The following is an 18948-nucleotide window of genomic DNA, read 5'->3' on the forward strand; positions in this document are numbered from 1 at the left end:
CACTTAAAATGGCAGAATCGAGAGGAAAAGGATTTAAAAAATTCTAAAGTGCTAGATATTTCTTAAGTTATGTTTAAATTGCTTCTTACTTGTAAATTAGTTTGTGCTTTTTCATGTGTATTTTATGTAAATACGTCTTAAAGAACCTACAGACTTCTCAGAATTACAAATACACACAATTGGTTATAAGAATGTATAAATAAACAAAAACATTTTAACCAAACGCATTTTTATAAATCTAACATTTACAGTGTAGACCTCGCCTGTTTGATTATTTACATATCGTAAGCTTATAGATTTCCTACCTTACCAACTAGAATTGAAACCTAACTTCCTGTTATGAAACTTTTCTTTTTGACAAAATTATAATTGAATCTATCCATAATTTTTAGAGCACACAGTTATGTAAGATTAATCTTTAAATAAAATTTTTTATATTAAGCAACATTTTGAACTTTTAGTATATTATTTATATTAGAACTTTTGTTCGTGGCAACTTTACCGATTTATAATACAGTACATACGTAGCATGCTAAATAATAAAACTCTACTACCATTTTGTTAAATAAAACAAAGATAATATTTGACGATAAAAAGAATTGTTGCTATACACACTCAGTGCTTTCAATCATACGAAAATTTCAAGTATAATTTTAAATAGTCACTTTTATAATTAGTATATAACTACGAATGATTATATGTATAGTGGTATTTACGAAAAATGCTACTCAATAAAACTTTTATTAGTTTGTAAAATTTATGAAACTAAGTACGTTATTACGACGCATTAAAAAATTCATAGGTTTGAAATTCATACGCATGTAAGTATAATACATACTTACATACTTATCTGTACAGAATTTAATTTTGAAATATATTCGCAGTGGTCAGACAGAGTTAACGGAATGGTTCCGGTCTTACAATTAATCATCTTTCACTTAGGACAGCATCGTCCAGCTAACATGTCTGTTTCTCCTTCCATCCGTTGCTTTCGCGCATGTCTACTACGTCACTATTATCCAAGGAGCAACTCGTAAGATGTTTGAACTATACTCCCGTTCGCTGTTAGTGACGTGGTTGCTTGTACATATAAATACGTCATGTGTGAAGTTTAGGCTTTTTCGATGACAGGGACGCTAGCTTGTTGTGCTCGCTTCTTCAGTGCTGGTTTTCTTAATAATGTATGTAGGCTGCTACGTGATAGTAATAGCTGAAATGGGCGTGAAGGGCTCCATCACTGGACAATTCTGGTCTACGTCGCGTCGTCAGGGAAACTGCGCTGCGCTAAAGATGCGGCTATGACAAATTAGCCACTAAATTCCACCGATAAAGTAGCACATTTAATTAACGTATTTATAAGCTTCAGAGATTAAGCCCCTTCTTCTACCATCATCCTGTTAATATCATCGTACAATAACGTCAACTGCGCAGTACGAAGCGCAATAAACCAAAGTTAAATAAGTGCCGCGCAAATGTTATGTGTGTGGCGTGTTGCATAGGTACTTACTTGTACATTAGCACTCATAAATATTTGCTCACTTTTTTGTTTACAATGTTCTTTGTTTTAGTAAATAATTTAATTTTGGGAGGCTCTTCAGTTTTTAATGTTGAAATTAAAAACTAATACTGTTAAAATTATAACAGAAGTACAGAGCCAGGAATTTTTCTGTGTACCAGCTTTTTTAACCGTTTCGCTGCGATAGTGGCTATGTGAAAAGCGAGCAATATGGGAGTGCTGCACATTACATATTAGCCTCCAAGCGTACACACAATGGAACTTTTACAATTATTTGGAACCGTCCACATTATTCTATCTAAAAAAAGTGCGTTTATTTCCTTGGAATTCTTTCTAAGAAACTCAGAGAGTATTGTAACATAACAAAAAATATTCCAATGTATAATTTATATAACCAATAAAAAAATTATATTTTACATTTTTGACTTACTTTTACACATAAAATCACTTTTTTTATGGCAGTACCACCCATCCTGGTACATCCTATATTTGCTTTAGTAATTTGATACGGATTTCACCAAACTTATATTGATCATATGATTCAATTAAATTTATCTTCCTTTAATCCGGAAATGTAACGTTCTTTCCTAAATTATATTTCTTCTTACACTTGTAAAATTTAATCTACGTTTTCTGTTTGTTTTAGATTTGGTCAATGCACACGACCACTTTTTATTTATCGTTTATCAGTCTCGATTAATATCTTTTTTCGACTAATTTGAGCCTGATTTTTTAAATTATTTTGGTGATAAATCACAAGCTCACGTTCTAGTAAGATTGTTTGTCATATTTAAGTTATTTTTAAGGAAATACTTTTCAAAGTACTTTTAGAAGCCAAAATAAGATGAAAATCAAGAAGAAAATAATTGCGTTTGAGGTTTCGTTTGTTAGTTATTAATAATTAAAATCTGCGCCTAGAGCATGGCAATTTTCACGCACTACTACAGACCAAATGGTTGCGCGGTGGGTAGGTAAGTTTCGTATCAACCGAGAAAAAAATCAAGCTTATCTGATAAAGATATACAATTTTGCGAACATTTCGCAATAACAATCCAACTTGAATCGTAGAACGACATTAAACCTGCTTACTCGAAAAAATCCACTAGAACATGTCGAAACCCGCCCAAAGGAATTTTCAAGTAGGTTGTGTATGAAAATTGCCTTCAGCAGGCGCAGATTTAAATTGTTAATAACTGAAAAACGAAGCCTCAAGGGCAATTTCGTTAATTTTGATTTTCGTTTTATTTTCACTTGAAGAATCTGTACCTCAAAACCCTACGAAGTTCTTGCTAATAATTTTATAAAAAAACTTTTCAAAGAAATATATTAAATATATATCATCTTCTAGGCAGAGAAAGCAACTAAAATTAATCAACTTACTAACTTAGGATAAGAGTTGATCTTGAGTTCTCAATATCTGATAAATTATTAGCTGTCTGCATCGAAAAAGGGTCTCAGATGTACTTGGTTGAACGAGTTTTACAAACTCGTTTCTATGAACAAATTTGGAATGCATACGTGGAAATTGAAAGCATAGTGATTTTCACAAACGATAAATATCGTAGGCATACAAATGTTACTGAAGTACCTTTACTTGTTTAATTGAAAATCAAATTTGAAGAATCACTGTTCGAAGTTCAAACGAAATATTTAAAACGAAACAGATACAAAATGATTCCAATTACTAATATAATTTCTTTTTGTACTCGATAATCAGTTCAATAGTCCTATATTATACTAAATATTTTATTTCATAATTACCAATTTTAAATTGTAAAAGGTACTGTGAATTAGTATATTTTTAATCGAAATCGTCTAATTAATTGTTCTACGCAATTGCGAATCACTGGGATCAGTATTAAGTCGATGTATCTGTTCCTTTCGTTCTATGTGCCACGGATAACGACTCTGTACTCGGAAATTCCCGTGGGTGAGTTATAAAGTCGTCCGTATGCTTTTCCTTGTCTCAGTCGATGGACGTCAACGTCCCGCGATCTATTTCTCCGTTCAACATCGACATGTATTCTTTCGAATTAATCGACCATAAATATAAATCGTAAAAAGGAATTGACGAATTTAATTAATTATTCTATTAGTTAAAAAAGTAATTGAAGATAGAAAAAGGTGATTTAAAATGCGTGTTATTGCGACGTTAATAATCGCAGTGCTCTTCGCTGCTAACACCGTTGATTCTAGTGTCACACTGGATAAGGGTAAGAAATAAGGCGATTATTCAATTGTTTTTTAACTATTGAATAAGTTATAGAAAAAAAAAAAGGAACAAGGAGGAACAAATTGATAAGAATGATATACAAGGTTCATCAAACTTTGTTTTTCTTTGGTTACGTACTGGAAGATTGTGAAAAATACAATAATTTTGATTTTTTTCACTTTTTTAAATTCTTGTACCGACGAACTTTTAACAGTTTTCAATTTGCTGTTTTAACACGTTGAAAATAAGTTGAGATTTCTAATCTCACATTTGACGATTTACACTTCTTTTAATTGTAGACTATTCAGCTTCAGATCTAGAGAGATTAATAAATCTAGGCAGAGAAAATCTTTCGAATTAAACAGAAATCTTACTGTTATATCTTAGCTTAAAGTTTCGATTTTTAAATTTCATGTTGTTTTAGGTATAGAGATTTTTCAAATTTTGAAAGTGTCTTAAATGTATTTATTTTTAAGGTGGTAAATTTACTGGATAGTTTGAAAATCTGAACCTTGTAGTATACAATTCGAAAATATTAGATTTCAGATATTTTCCTCCATCCAAAAGTTAAAAACCGTCTAACAAAAGTATATATTTTCAAAACACAAGGAATTTTGCAAACAATACTTTGAATTTAGCATTTTTCTATTGCATTCTTTTACTATTATCTTTCACGTGCAGCAATAAAAGTAAACTAAATTGTATAGTAAAATAGTGGCTGTACAGTGTTCCCATAAGGTGTTCACGGTGTTGCAAACCAGTCGCCATGCAAGTTGACAAGAAGTAACGGCATGCTTGGAACGATAAATCGTTTCTACGGTCGTTTAAGTTGAAATGACTATTTTCATCCATACCAATTATGGAAATATACTCGTAAATATCTTGTGGCAAACAATTCACGAAAATTGTTATGGAAAAAGCAACTTTCCCCTTTTTAAAATGACACAACGAACGACAGTTTGAATTTGGACTGTATTTTCGAAAATTGTAATTTTCAAAGTTTCCAATAAAATTGATCTCTCGTTTAGAAGAAAAATGAAAATATCAATTTCTGAAATAAAAAATCTGAGAAGAAATCTAAAAAATTTGAAAGGAAAAAAATATTTTATCAATTTTTGCGAATGTTTTCCAGACCTGACAACGAGCTTTGAAGAAACATGGGACAGCAACGATTTCGTAATTGCTATTTCGAATATTAAATTAAAGAGGAAATCATCGGAAGTATCAGTCGAGACTCTTCTTGCTGTAAAATATGGGAAATTGGGAACGAAAGTAGTATTGATGCTCGACAGACGAAACCAACAAGGTGAGAAACATTTTAAATACATATATCTTTTACAAGTTTCCTGATATTTTTGTAAATATTAAAAATTTTGCTCGATAGTATTCGAAGATTATTTTCTGACTTAAATAGGTATACATTTATTTGAAAAAGAATTGAAAAAGAAACACTTACAAAGGGAAGTTAAATGCTTTTATTTAACAGGGAACTATCTTATCAAATTGAGTCATGACAAATAATGAAAGTGGTCTTAATTCATTTGAAACAATAAGATAAAAATTAAAAGTTCAGAAATATTATGTTCTTTGGAAAACATAAATTTAAAGTAACGACATTGAAAACAAGTAATACTAAACGAAATCACTAATTTACTACGAACGAAAATTTACAACTTAAATGATTTTAATCAGAAGTGTAGAAAAATGCCAATTATTGTGTAAAGTAGGAAAAAAAAAAATACTATTTCAGTGATCCTCGAAAGTATCAATGAAGATGGTCATCAAACTTCAGAGCACATTAACGTGGACATTTTAACTATGAATTCTCCATTAAAAAATGTAATCATCATAGTACATCAGAGTCAGCCTGACGCTCGAATGGATGTTTACATTAATCACGCTTATCAGGGTAAAATACCGTTGAAGACAAGTTTTCGGGAATTAGCAGCCAGCGAGGAAAATCTTCTCGTAGAAGCGGTGAGTCTTTTGTAACAAAAATACGTTCTTCGTAAATCTCATTTTTATTATTGAACATATAAGCGTGATCTAGTAGAGAGATGCAAAGAAAAACTTTACAGGTCACAGTTTCTTCTGCAGAGCTGTGAAAAAGTTACGACTGAAATAAGCTTCTCATCAATTTGTGTAATTAATTACAAAATCTAACAATGCCAGTTTATTCTACATATTTTCGTTGATATAGAAGTAGTTTTACTGTAGAATATGTTACATTTATTTTATCTAATTTACTGCGAAAATTAAATCGACGTTTATACGAAGCTTATCATCTTTTATTAATTTAAGTTATACTTTCATGATTTGAGAAGTGCAAACAGCATATTCACATTCAATAATTAAACTCCCGCTGTAACAAATTCAAAACAACGATGATCTTAAATCTTGCTTGTCTCTTAATTTATATTATAAAAGGTTTACGAAGGGTTTAAAGATGAAGCTACATAAAATGTCTTAAAGTAGTAACGATTTTCATTACTCTAACGCGTGTCTGAAATTCAACCGAATGAATATCAATCGAAGCAACATTTCACAAAATGTTTTCTCTTTTTCTCCTTTCTTCTCAAATTCTTTTTTTTTTCTTTTGTATTTCTCTGTTATCACAGGAGAAATGACTAAACGCAGCTAATTTTTTGTTTTTAATTTAATCTCCGAGAGTTTCATGGTTGTTAACGGAACACCAAGGACTTTAGAGATCGTAGGATGATGCCTCGCCAAATATGGCTGGTCAGACCAAGGCTGCTCGCCTTTATTACGTACAGCTGCTAACTCACGTAACGCATTTAAGCATAGCGAATTGATTTCGATTCGCCTGGAATTTATTCTTATTGAATATTCACGGCCCACTTTCTTACGGTTGCAGTCGAGATACGCATAGAAAAAGCAACGATGATTCGCGATCGTGCAATTTATGAAAGGGAGAGCAAAGCAAACATCTTTTCTTACTCGTATCTTTTTCACGTTGCATATTCATAAAAACTGATTAATTCACCGATGGTTTGTTTGTTTTTTTTTGTTTTTTTTTTTTGGAAGTGTTATTTTTTATCAAAAACATAAAAACGACGACTGATGATTATTTTTAATTCAACTTTTTACTTCAACTCAACATTAATACCATTTAATAGATGTGGCAAGACGATAGATGTTCAATCGCGATTGCAAAATCTTTCGTTCAGGCGTTTTAAAATTTTCTAAATATTTTAAAATCGAAATTTAAAATTTCTTTTAGAATGTATTTAAAAAATATATTAGAGGAGATATAATCTAATGATTCAATAACACAATTCCAACAAAAGGATAAAACACAATTACTACATTTTCATTTAGATAAATCAAGATCATTGACGTATTTGGTTTAAGCTTCAAAATATTTGCAAAATATTTTTGGAAATCACACAATTCTAAAAACTTCATTGTCAAATTGTCTTGTCTTCAGTTCAGAGAAAGGAGGAGCCAAGTAAAAGTATATCCATTATCCTGCATCATCGATGCGATAAATTTGATCGACATAAACACGATGTTGGATCACTCCAAACTTAAAGAATCGCACGGATCGTTTGTTTTCGACGGATTGTCTTCACCGAACAATGATCGAATGCATTTGAAATCTGGATCCAGGCAACATCATCATCTTCAATCGGAAAGCCGTTTTCACTTTGTTACTCGAATGCCGGATACGTTCGAGACTGTCGAACAATCCGAAGATATCGACGGCTCAGATAAATTTGTTCAGACTGATCAAGACGGTCACAAACATTTTCATGGATCGAATCAAGAGCATCATTTTGCTCGGCAGGATCAATCAGGTCGATACAATAAACGATTTAACAAACACAATCACGTTAAATATCATCCCACGAGTGATGACCTGGCTGATCTTTCAACTCACGACGATCAGATAAATCAGTGGGCAGGAGAATTTAATAATTCTGATGAATCGGATATGTTGGGTGAATCGAGCGTGAATCATAAAAGGATGCCGAGAAGAGGAGACATTGGGATTCAAACTCTGGACGAAAGAGGTAATTCAAATGAATTTTAGAGTTGTGTCTATGAGCAATTGGTTTTTGTATCAATATCGAGAGCTGAACCCCTTAACGCTGATGCCCGTGCCTACACGTCCACGCAACTAATAGTCCAATAAGTGCAATTTTTAAAAGTTATTGTTTTTCACTTGTCACGTTGCGTTATTCTTTCTATTATGACAAAAACGTAAGTTACAGCATTATAAATAATAGAAAACGTATTTCTATACGCCTAGGAAGTAATTTAAAAAAAGAGAAAAACAAAATTGATCATTTTTGGTGCATCCAGTTGAGAAGAATGCCAGTGTTAAGGGGTTAAAGGACTCCAAAGTAACTTCTTAAGAAATTATCGTTTCTTTAAAGGATTCTTAAAAATTTTTATATCAAAGTTACTAAAAAGTTCTTTGATTTTGTGGAGAAAATTTAATATTATAGAATAATTAAGTTTTCTTTCTTTAATTTGTTATTCACAGAGATTTCAATATAAACTTTATTTCACGAAACGGAGAAGAAATTATTTGATTCGAAATTGCACTCTTAAACTGTGAAATTTTTCAAATTTAAATAATCCTGATATCTCTTTTCGATAAAATCATAATTTAACGTCGTGAAGTGATATCGTGTTTATCTATCTAAGTATGTTAATAAATGCTACAACACAGTTTTTGTTATACGTTTTATTATAGTCGATTAAGTAAGCAGGAAGTGCACGCCTAGAAATGACTTTATTAGCATGAAATCTTTACGCTTCTGTTAGCTGTGAAAATACCTATTTAAAAACTTGTTTCTTCATTGGCAACAGTCGTTAAACTACTATAAAGAAAAGATACTATATATACATGTAATTACATAGCCTTCGATGAACACTGGGTACAATAACAGGATAAAACAGAAGTATATTTCTAAACAATATTAAATTGCAGACAAATAACAATGTGTCTCTTTATTCGAGACTTTAATAAAACATATTAAACGGGTTATTTGTGTAGCAAATATTATAATAAATATATATATTATTAACATTTATGATAAATTCATCAGTGTGAAAAATGTGAATATATGAAGCTGGATAAAATGAAAATTTATTGTTTCGTTGGAATAAAAGTCTAATGGTCTTGAAATTAAAAAATCTGTTTCTTCATTGAAATAAAATTCTAATGACTCTGAAATTAAAAAAAGAAAAAAGAAACAAATGACTACTTTAAAGTCAAATCACTACTTTCTTAGATACTTTTTTCATATTTCCAATAAATGCTACAAATTCCAAACATTCTCGTTAGATAATCCGATTCCTATCACTTATCATCGAAATTTCAATTGTACAGCTTGCCTTACGGACAGTCATATAGTGAAGACACTGAACGAATTGATCGTAGCTATGAGGAAGGTCTGGAGAGAAATAGAATTAAACGTGAGTAGTAATATCGTAATTATTGAAAAATGTCTGATATCTAGAAAGAGCAATCGCTCTAAATAACACGTTCTTTTTTTTTCAGAGACAGGAAACCCAACACGTTCGACAATTAATAGAAACTTGCGCAGCCTGTCGTGTACTCCCCGGTGAGTGAAGTTCCGCTGTATTGAAAAAATTATTAATCGACACAGAAAAATATCTCGATTGTCCGTCGTTACAAGTCCTCTGCTTCTTTTTCCAATACTACTTCGATATTACATTTCTCAATCCCTCCACTATTTGCTCCACGACAATAATTTTGTTATTCCAGTAATGATTTTTACAAGTGTACAAATGTTTGATTAATTATAGGCGACGAAAGAACATAATATACATATATCGATTTATAACATGGTCTTACGTTGCAATAAATGTGTATTTTGCAAAATGGAATAATGTTGTGCCTCACACTTTCGTGGAACGTTTCGTGTAAAAGGTATCTTAAAAGTATGAAGGAATCTAGCGTAAAAACTTAAATGAAACATTTCGTTAAAACATTTCTTAGGAATTTAAATTCAAGTAAAAATAAAAAAAGAGAGAAAAAATTAATTGGAATATTGAACTTTGAAATATTAAAATCTTTTGTAAAATTGTATTAAACACGTTTTGTCGTTAAACGTGTCATTTTTCGAGTGCTATGGTAGAGGCAAGTGTACTGTTAATCGCCGGAAGTTATAGTGTTAAAGCAGATTCCGAGTTTGTCCGTCCTGTCCTCGCGAAGAAAAAATGGCGGCGCAGGCGGAAATACAATGTCGAGCTACAAAGTGGCCCAGCTTTCTTCTTGGAATAGTGTTATCCTGACAAGATCCTGATCCTGGTAATTCCACAGTTCCACCGACGACCACGACGGCAGCTCCTCCTAGTTGCGATTACAAGTCGCCTTGCTTCCCGGGCGTTGACTGCCGTAACACACCCCACGGGCCACAATGTGGAGGTTGCCCGCCGAATTATACCGGCGATGGATATCATTGCGTGAAAATTACTTGCGTGCACAACCCTTGCTTTCACGGTGTCCATTGCTTCGACCACAGCGGCGAATACAGGTATATTTTCATTATTTTTTACTTCGAATACTGGTCCCACACTCTATGTTCATTTTGGTTCAGAAAGCTCATCATTTCGGTTATTTTTTTTTAAGAAGAAAGTATTAGATATGTTAATGTAAACTTTTCGCTAATAGACTTGTTGGCGAATATAGGCACATCTTCGTTATTTTCATTTATATACATTTCTAGACATTTATGCTAAATATTATGCTAGATTTATATAAATTTCTTTCCTTTTTTTTAATTTCGTACATTTCAAATTAACTAATATATTTTTGGATTATTTCATATTTGTGTAAACTTTTCTTTTTTATTAACTCAAAGGCTTCCTTACTATCGTGTAAGTTTGTAATGCCATCAATTGTTAAAATTGCCGAACGGCAATAATTGTTACGAAAAATACTTATGCTAATCTTATAACAAGCAAAAATATTTGTCAGCTGTGGAAAATGTCCCGCTGGTTACGTAGGCGATGGCAAACACTGTGCACGTCGTAGGAATGGTTGCGAGTTGCATCCTTGCTACCCGGAAGTGCAGTGTGATCCAATTCATTATCCACCATATTTCAGGTATAACTATGTAGATCACATGGAAACCATTTTTCTAATTTTAACATATTTTTCAATAATTTTTAAGTAGCTGTGGACAGTATAATTAACGAAACTTAATCTCTCTGTTTCTTTTTCAATTGCAAAATATAATTTTAAATTTCATCTCATTATTCAGTACAAAATTAGCGTCTCAGAAATTCGATAACCACCTTTAAACACTTTCTCACATTTTTGTCAATTTTTCTTCTATAAACATTGAAAATATACGCATGTTTCTTATTAACATTAACATTACTCATAGGGTGTTCTAATTAATTTCAAATAAATATTTTTAATAATTTCCGATTTTTAATATTGCATTATTCTTTATTCTAAAAACATTTGCTAGTATAAGCATGCAATGTCGAATATAAGTAGATGTATACACTAAATCATTCAATTTTCACAATTATTAAAATTCAAAAAATTGAGACAAGAAAATCCAATCCCTTTACTCTCCTAATTTAAATCTATAATCCTAAATATCCTAAGATCCTACAATCCCCAATAATCTAAACCTTTTATTTCAATTATATTAATTTATAGATGTGGTACTTGCCCCAATGGATTCACCGGAAATGGTTCAACGTGCGTTGACATAAACGAATGCGATTTGGTACAACCTTGTCATCCTGGAGTACGATGTATCAATGAGCGTCCAGGATTTAGATGTGACCCTTGTCCATCAGGATACACTGGATCAGTGATAGAAGGAATCGGTTTAGAGACTGCCAAGAGCCTTAAACAAGTTTGTGTAGACATAAATGAATGTCAGAATAATAATGGAGGTTGCGATCCATTCATGGAATGCATTAATATGGAGGTAATTAATTGAAGAAAATTAAAAAAGAACAAAATACTCTGATTTATGTGATTTGTTTCTGTCATTTCAGGGTTCCTTCAGATGTGGTGCTTGCAGAGCAGGCTTCATAGGGAATCGATCAATCGGCTGTCATCCTGCACACAGTGTTTGTCCAGACTTAAGAACAGTTTGTGACGTAAACGCCGAGTGCATCTGTATCGATACTAACGTATACTCGTGTAAAGTAAGACAATCAAGAAAAAATTTTTATATATCCCTCACACTGCTTAAAATGACCTTGAACTCTGAAATTTTTCTGAAACTTCCTTTCTTTCATTTCATTCTTTGAAACCATTTAAATTACGTGTAAAAATTTTCTCATACCACCATAGCTAGAGTCCCATAGCTTGGCCCACTCTGTATAGTGTAGATGCAGCTTAACACATAAGACGTTCGATTCAAAGCGCAATTAATGCGTTAAAAATCAAGTTTTCATTGAAGTGCCATAATCCCCACTTTAATCAAACGTCTGAACATTGCACGTATTATATATACCGGGTGTTGCAACGAAAAAGAAAAGAATCGAATTTCCAGTGTCGAGTTGGATGGGCAGGAGACGGGTTGGTCTGTGATTTGGACAGAGACAACGATGGAATTCCCGACAGAAATCTCCGTTGTCACGAACGACGTTGTCGCATGGACAACTGTCCACGGACGCCGAACAGTGGCCAAGAGGATGCGGATAATGATGGCATAGGCGACGCCTGCGACTCGGACGCTGATAACGATGGGGTCTTGAATTCTTCGGACAACTGTCCTTTAATTTCAAACCCTGGCCAGGAGGACACTGATCGTGATGGTCCTGATTCCATCGGTGACGTCTGTGACAATTGTCCTTTAGTGAGAAATCCGAAACAGGAGGACACCGATGACGATGGAATCGGTGACGCCTGCGACAATGACATGGATAACGACGGTAATATTCGAATATTTCGAAATATGTTTGAATTAAATATTCAAGATACTTGTTATAAATGTAGAGGACATTTTTAAAGGGTATCGTTTGACATAAGGACAGAAATTTCTGTAAAGAATGTACCAATTTTTGCCAATAGATTTGATCACTTTTAGTGGAAGATTTGCAAGAAAGTATAAAATTAATATCAACGAAGGTGTAAGCCTGACACGTAAAAATTCTTCGTAGTTTTCGTGAGAATGTAATTTCTATTGATGTGAAACGCAACATTCGTAATTATTTGTAATCTATGGGTTTGTCTTTATTACCAATACTACGATTATTTATGAAAAATTAGATATAACAAAACGGTGATGTGTAAAAGAAGTAAGTATCAGTTTATTAAGAAAATTCTACACAATTGGCTGTCAGTTTTTTTTTTTTAATCGAGAAGTTTATCGCTCATATGTATAAAAAAAATTATAGATATATTAAAAGTTGTAATTTTTCAAAGTTAGTGTTATTTCACAGGTATTCTGAATAATCAGGATAACTGTCCGAAACTAAAGAACCAGGATCAAGTTGACTCAGATATGGATGGGATTGGCAATGCCTGTGACAACTGTCCCTTCGTTCACAATCCAGATCAATTGGATAGAGATGGTGATGGAGTAGGTGACGTTTGCGACAATGACAATGATAGAGATAGAGATGGCGTACAAGACGATAGAGACAACTGTCCGGACGTGGCGAATCCAGGACAAAATGACGAGGATCGTGACGGTATTGGAAACGAGTGTGACAACGATATAGATAATGATAGAGTCCTAAATCACGAAGACAACTGTCCTTACGTCTATAACCCGGACCAACGACGCACTCATCGTAAGTAGACGAGCATTATTTTAATTTCAAGTATCATCGTTAGAGTCGAAATATTGTGATCGAAATGATAAATCCTACTTCGTTGAAGTTTTCCAAATTTCAACAGTGAACGCTTGGAAAATTGTTGGAGAGCTGAAATTTTCCAAATCTTTAAATTGGAAAAACGTCTCGATAATTCTTGTCTTTAAATAATTTATTACAACTTTTGCCTCCTAAGTTAGAAATTTATGCTGTTGCGAAATCTTCTCCTATTACTCTCTTTTCTTTTCACGCTCTAACTATTTTTAATAATTTCGAGCAAACATTTTCATTTTATACCACAATTTGCCTTATTCCTAGCTCTTATTAGCATATTACGGGTTAAAGAGGATTATAAAAAAGTTCCATTTCATAAGAAATCAACCATTTTCAGATGAATATTTTGGCGACGCTTGCTGGAACGACAACGACAACGACACCGTGATAAATAGCCACGACAACTGTCCCAATAACAGTTTAATTTGGACAACAGATTTCAGAAAATACACTACGATCGCTTTGGACCCAATTGGCACCGCTCAAGAGGATCCCGTTTGGAAGATACACAACGAAGGAGCTGAAATTCAACAACTTGTAAATAGTGATCCTGGGATTGCTATTGGTAACGTATTAATTCTTTAAATCCTGAACGCTCTTTCTTCAGGAAGAATGTTAGTTAGAAATTATAGAGACTAATTTCTAGAAATAAGAATAGTATTATTCTGAACGCTCTTTATAAACAGCTGTGCTTACGCTCTACCTATGCAAATTAGAATCCTGCCATTTTTCAGAATCACTTATAACCCTTTAAGCGTAGAAACTTATTCGAATTTACGAAACGATTTTTTCGGTACCATCGTAATAACCAGGCTGGGCTATTCATTTCCTCCATATTTCATCTCGATTGTTTGCAACAGGTCCAGACATTTTCAGTGGCGTAGACTTCGAAGGCACTTTCTTCGTCGATGACAACGGAGATGACGATACCGTTGGTTTCGTTTTCTCCTATCAGGACAATCGTAGATTCTACATAGTGTCCTGGAAGAAGGGTCAACAACCTTATTGGGTACCAACACCGTTCAGGGCAGTTGGTGATCCTGGAATTTTCTTGAAGCTTGTCGACTCTAACACTGGTCCTGGACCTCTTCTCAGAAACAGCCTTTGGCACAATGAGGACACTCCCAACGAAGTGAAGATTCTTTGGCACGATCCGAAGAAAATTGGTTGGAAAGAGAAAACTCCGTATAGGTGGAACTTATTGCACAGACCTAAGATCGGTTTGATCAGGTTCCAGCTCTACCAAGGCAAACAGATTATGGCTGATTCAGGAAACGTGTACGACTCGACACTTAAAGGTGGAAAATTAGGTGTCTACTGCTTCTCTCAGGAAGGCATCACTTGGTCGAATTTGTTGTACATGTGCAAAGGTAAATTATGAATCCTACAGATATAATTCTATACTCTATACAATCGAATCGTTGCAAAAGTTTATCGATGTTTATCTCGAGAAATGTTTGTCTAAGGTATTTCTCTTCTTCTGTGAGCAGAATACACGTTGATGTAAGAAGAGAAATTTAACATTAATTTTCACTGTTATAAAGAATTTTGCAGCAAGTGTTTGTTAAGTATGTCCACCGATGCAGGAGTGTACAATTCACCACAATTATTCTTTTTACATCCTGTACGTTACTGGAGTTTTCTAGTTATAGGTAACATAAGTACAACGTGGGCTATATTTTGAAAACGTGTTCTTTTAATATTCAAGAACTTTTATAGTCGTGAAAAATATTTGAAACAAAAGTACTTTTTTTTTTATTGGAACAGAATTTCAACGTTTGTACATATTACGTATCTTACAATACATCCCACATAATCAAATTTTATTTAACACGGTACGAATTTTCATTCCTAAGAATTAATGTGTAATGTTAATTTCATTTCGTTTTTTCACTTCTGCGAATTAATTTGACAGGGGCGTATGAAGAAAAATCTTTGACCAAGTAGATCAGAATGAAAGAAATTCAAAGACAACGAGTAAAATATATACATCCTTTAATTATTTACAATTCAACATAAAATTGTTACTTAAACTATCTTTAGATATAAGACGCTTGAAACAAAATCTCACTATTGCCATAGTTAACGGTTCAGTGATACAGTAGTTGAAACTATAGCCAAATATAAATAAAAAATAAACAAATTATCTGTTACATCTTTCAATAATATATTTTTTATACGATCGATTATTATCCTTCTCTCAACTTCAAAATTTCTCTTCGTTACAATCTAAAGAAATACTATTTTCAAATGATTCTTCAAAATTACGTTAGAACAACTTTATCACTGAACAATTAACCACGAACGAAAACATGAATTATATCGGGAAAAAAAAAAAAGAAGAAAGTTTCTATCCTCATGAGATATATTAATTTTAATGGAATTTTTCAGAAACTGTCCCGCAATCGGTATGGAACGAGTTACCGGCGAATTTGAAGAAGGAAGTAGCTGTAGACATGAATAACGAAGTCAGGCCTCATTACACTTAACAATCTAACTATTACGACTCGCATTAAAGTTTCGAAATTCGTTCCGTAACGTCGCACAAATTTCGCCTAAATCGTTTAATCCATAGACTTGGTTCGTTTTCCGTGGTCAAAACCGAAAATATTTCTTACGTGTATATGTAAATATTAGTTACGATTTTATTCGATATGGCGAAACTTTGTCATTAACTAAGTTGAAACTTTTCGCAATCTCTGTCTCTGCGAAATTCTGACGTTTAGTTATTATATTTCACTGTTACGTAATTAAAGGACACAGCATGACAAATACCATCTTAATGAATGTTCTGCTTAAGGAAGAGACGAGTCTATACGAGGGAAACCTTAAAAATATATCGACTATACTTTGCGGAATGTATGCAACAAACGCTTAATTCTAGTTAACAAGGGATCGTTAGAAACTGAATGTGCGCTTTTCGAAAGACTTTAAGATCGAGAAATTGAAGAAATGTATATGAAAATATTATACAATGGAAAATGATTTAAGTACAAATTAACTGAAAGAATTATATTCCATGGTCCTGAGAAAATTAAATTCTAATTAAAATATATGATTAAGGTTTCCATGTTTTCCGTAGTAATTTTTGGAAATGAGAAAATGAAGTTGAAATTAAAATATACGATTAAGTTTTTCATGTTTTCAATGGTAATTTTTGAAAATGCATCAATGTTATGTTACAATATAATTATACCATGAAGAGCTGATTTAAAAAAAAAAAAAGAATCTGCTTTTAAACAGTTTGTGAACTTAGAACTCTGAATAAATATCTCTTTTCTCTTTTCAATAACCATCGTAAATGAGCAAAGTTTAAAATTCCTTTTTAACACCTTATTGTATAAATTTTTCTATACGTACAATTCAATAAATTTTGTATATTTAATTCCTTGTAGGAAAACACATTTGTTGTTGAATAAAATTTACCATAATTTTTTCAAGCAAATCGAATTAGATTCCACTGTTTGCATCGTTGCAATAACAGTCACTTTTATAGTTAAAATGTTCTTCTCATTTTATGACGAATTTATATTTGTCGCATTCTTCAAAAAGCGCACATCAAGAGTGTCGCTTTCCCGTTTTATGAGATTGACAATGTCAAATCGAAGTAATTTTCGTCACTTAAATAATACACATTTAAACATTCCCATGTTCGTACTTCTTTTGCTAAATAATGGCTACTTACAATGTTACAGAACATCTTGTCGACATTAAAAAAGCTTAATGTGTACATATGTGTATATACAGGATGGGACACGTGAAACAGATCATCTAATTATCCTCTCTGTCTATGACGGTACCAGAAAATTATTATACGTAATTCAAATGGTTTCAAAGGGTGAACAAGATGGAAGAAAAATTTGTTTAATGGAAAAAATGGCAAAACGTTAAAAGAAGTTTCACATTTGATTTAAAATTTTATAGTCCAAGATCATTTCAAAGTCAGATTACTATGTAAAAAAACGTAGGTGACCTAGAAAAAAAAAAAAAAAGAATGGCATTTATAAAAATTTTCTCCTACCACCGTAGCTAGAAAAGATAATTAGGTGGCCTGTTTCACGTGGCCCACCCTGTATGTATACATATACGTATATATATATATATATATATACATATATGTCTGTGTGTTCGTATAAGAAAATGTCTACTGTACAGGATGGACTAATGTAAGTTAATTCCCTTAAAATAGCATTACCATATTGAACGTTATGAAAAAAGTAATTCTTACGAAATTTATTATAGCGTTAGGAAGAACCATTATATGAGAGATGAAATATTCGAAATATTTCTACGTGTTATTTAAACAAAGATTAAGTGCGTAGATTAACTACTGGTGTATATATATATATATACACACCATGAGGTACTAAAAATATCATAAATATCGAAATAAATATCGTATAAATACACGCGATACTTTTAGGCCCTTCACGAAAAAAAAAAAAAAAAAAAAAGAAGGAAAAACGTAAATTTAGGACTTTTTAGTATTACCAATCAAATTTCTCTGGTTTACCATGTATATTATTTCACCGAAACAAAATAAATGGTTTCAAAAGGAAATTACTATTTTACTTGTGGATTTTTCAATATTCTAATATTATTAATACTCTTCAATGAAAACGCAACCTTTTGTTATTACCACGTATAAAATAACCAGAGTTGAAATATGCTAACTAAAAAGTGAAGTTCAATTTTACACTGATATTTACACTAAGGAACATGTAGATATGGCTGTTTGAAAAATTACAGCAATTCCTTTTCGAGAAAATTCGCGGAACAGAGGAAACCGTGAAAACAGGCCGAATAAACATTTACAACTATCGTAACACAACGTTTACAATGTACTCAAGGTATTTACAAATAAATAGTTATTGTTTAAATCGAACACTATGTATATACAGAGATCTCGAATAAAATAAATATCGCAGTAAAAATAAGTGTTCCCTATTGGTCGCGGAAAGCTTTCATCGTTTTTCATTCCAACTTTTAAGAAGAAAAATAAATTATACTAACTTGAAGTATATCTGGTCGATATTTTAAAGCGTATAAAATTTCCGAGTAAAGAAGAAGAAGAAGAAGAAGAGGAAAGTGCGTATTTAGTTTACCATAGGCGAGAAGACAGTCAATCGACGCAGGTAATAATATAAATTTCTCCGAGTCTTAAAGTTCATGTTGCACAATTTGCGCATACAGGATATTTTAAAAATAGCTAGCCAAACTTTTCGAGAGTCTTGTATTTGTACGAAGAAAGGTAATAAATTCCGAAATGTTTTCTTTCTAAACTGTACAAAAATGATATCTTTCTAAACGGATCTTGCATTGAAAAAATAGAAGTGCAGATCGAAAGTTTTTCATAATTTTGAATATTTATTTGTGG

General features: G+C 32.4%; 1 protein-coding gene across 1 annotated transcript; it reads left to right on the forward strand.

Annotated features, from left to right (window-relative positions):
* The first annotated feature begins 3535 nt into the window (after positions 1-3535).
* On the forward strand, positions 3536-16534 carry LOC108573494 (cartilage oligomeric matrix protein). Its single transcript, XM_017935950.1, has 15 exons — positions 3536-3729; positions 4861-5034; positions 5479-5705; positions 7177-7762; positions 9091-9176; positions 9262-9325; positions 10048-10261; positions 10705-10833; positions 11401-11677; positions 11748-11900; positions 12251-12632; positions 13143-13496; positions 13909-14136; positions 14432-14941; positions 15963-16534. Exons 1-15 carry the CDS (start codon positions 3651-3653, stop codon positions 16058-16060), a joined length of 3561 nt encoding a protein of 1186 aa, XP_017791439.1. The 5' UTR covers positions 3536-3650; the 3' UTR covers positions 16061-16534.
* Positions 16535-18948: the final 2414 nt, after the last annotated feature.

This window comes from Habropoda laboriosa, unplaced genomic scaffold, assembly GCF_001263275.1.
Source record: "Habropoda laboriosa isolate 0110345459 unplaced genomic scaffold, ASM126327v1 scaffold162, whole genome shotgun sequence".
NCBI classification, from domain to species: Eukaryota; Metazoa; Arthropoda; class Insecta; order Hymenoptera; family Apidae; genus Habropoda; species Habropoda laboriosa.

What these genes read in the sequence shown, in the direction of transcription:
- LOC108573494 (XM_017935950.1), top strand. Translation starts at nt 3,651, where the DNA reads ATGCGTGTTATTGCGACGTTAATAATCGCAGTGCTCTTCGCTGCTAAC. An exon ending in TGATCCTGGGATTGCTATTG is followed by an intron (nt 14,137 to 14,431) that starts GTAACGTATTAA and finishes TGTTTGCAACAG; the next exon opens with GTCCAGACATTTTCAGTGGC. An exon ending in TTTGTTGTACATGTGCAAAG is followed by an intron (nt 14,942 to 15,962) that starts GTAAATTATGAA and finishes GGAATTTTTCAG; the next exon opens with AAACTGTCCCGCAATCGGTA.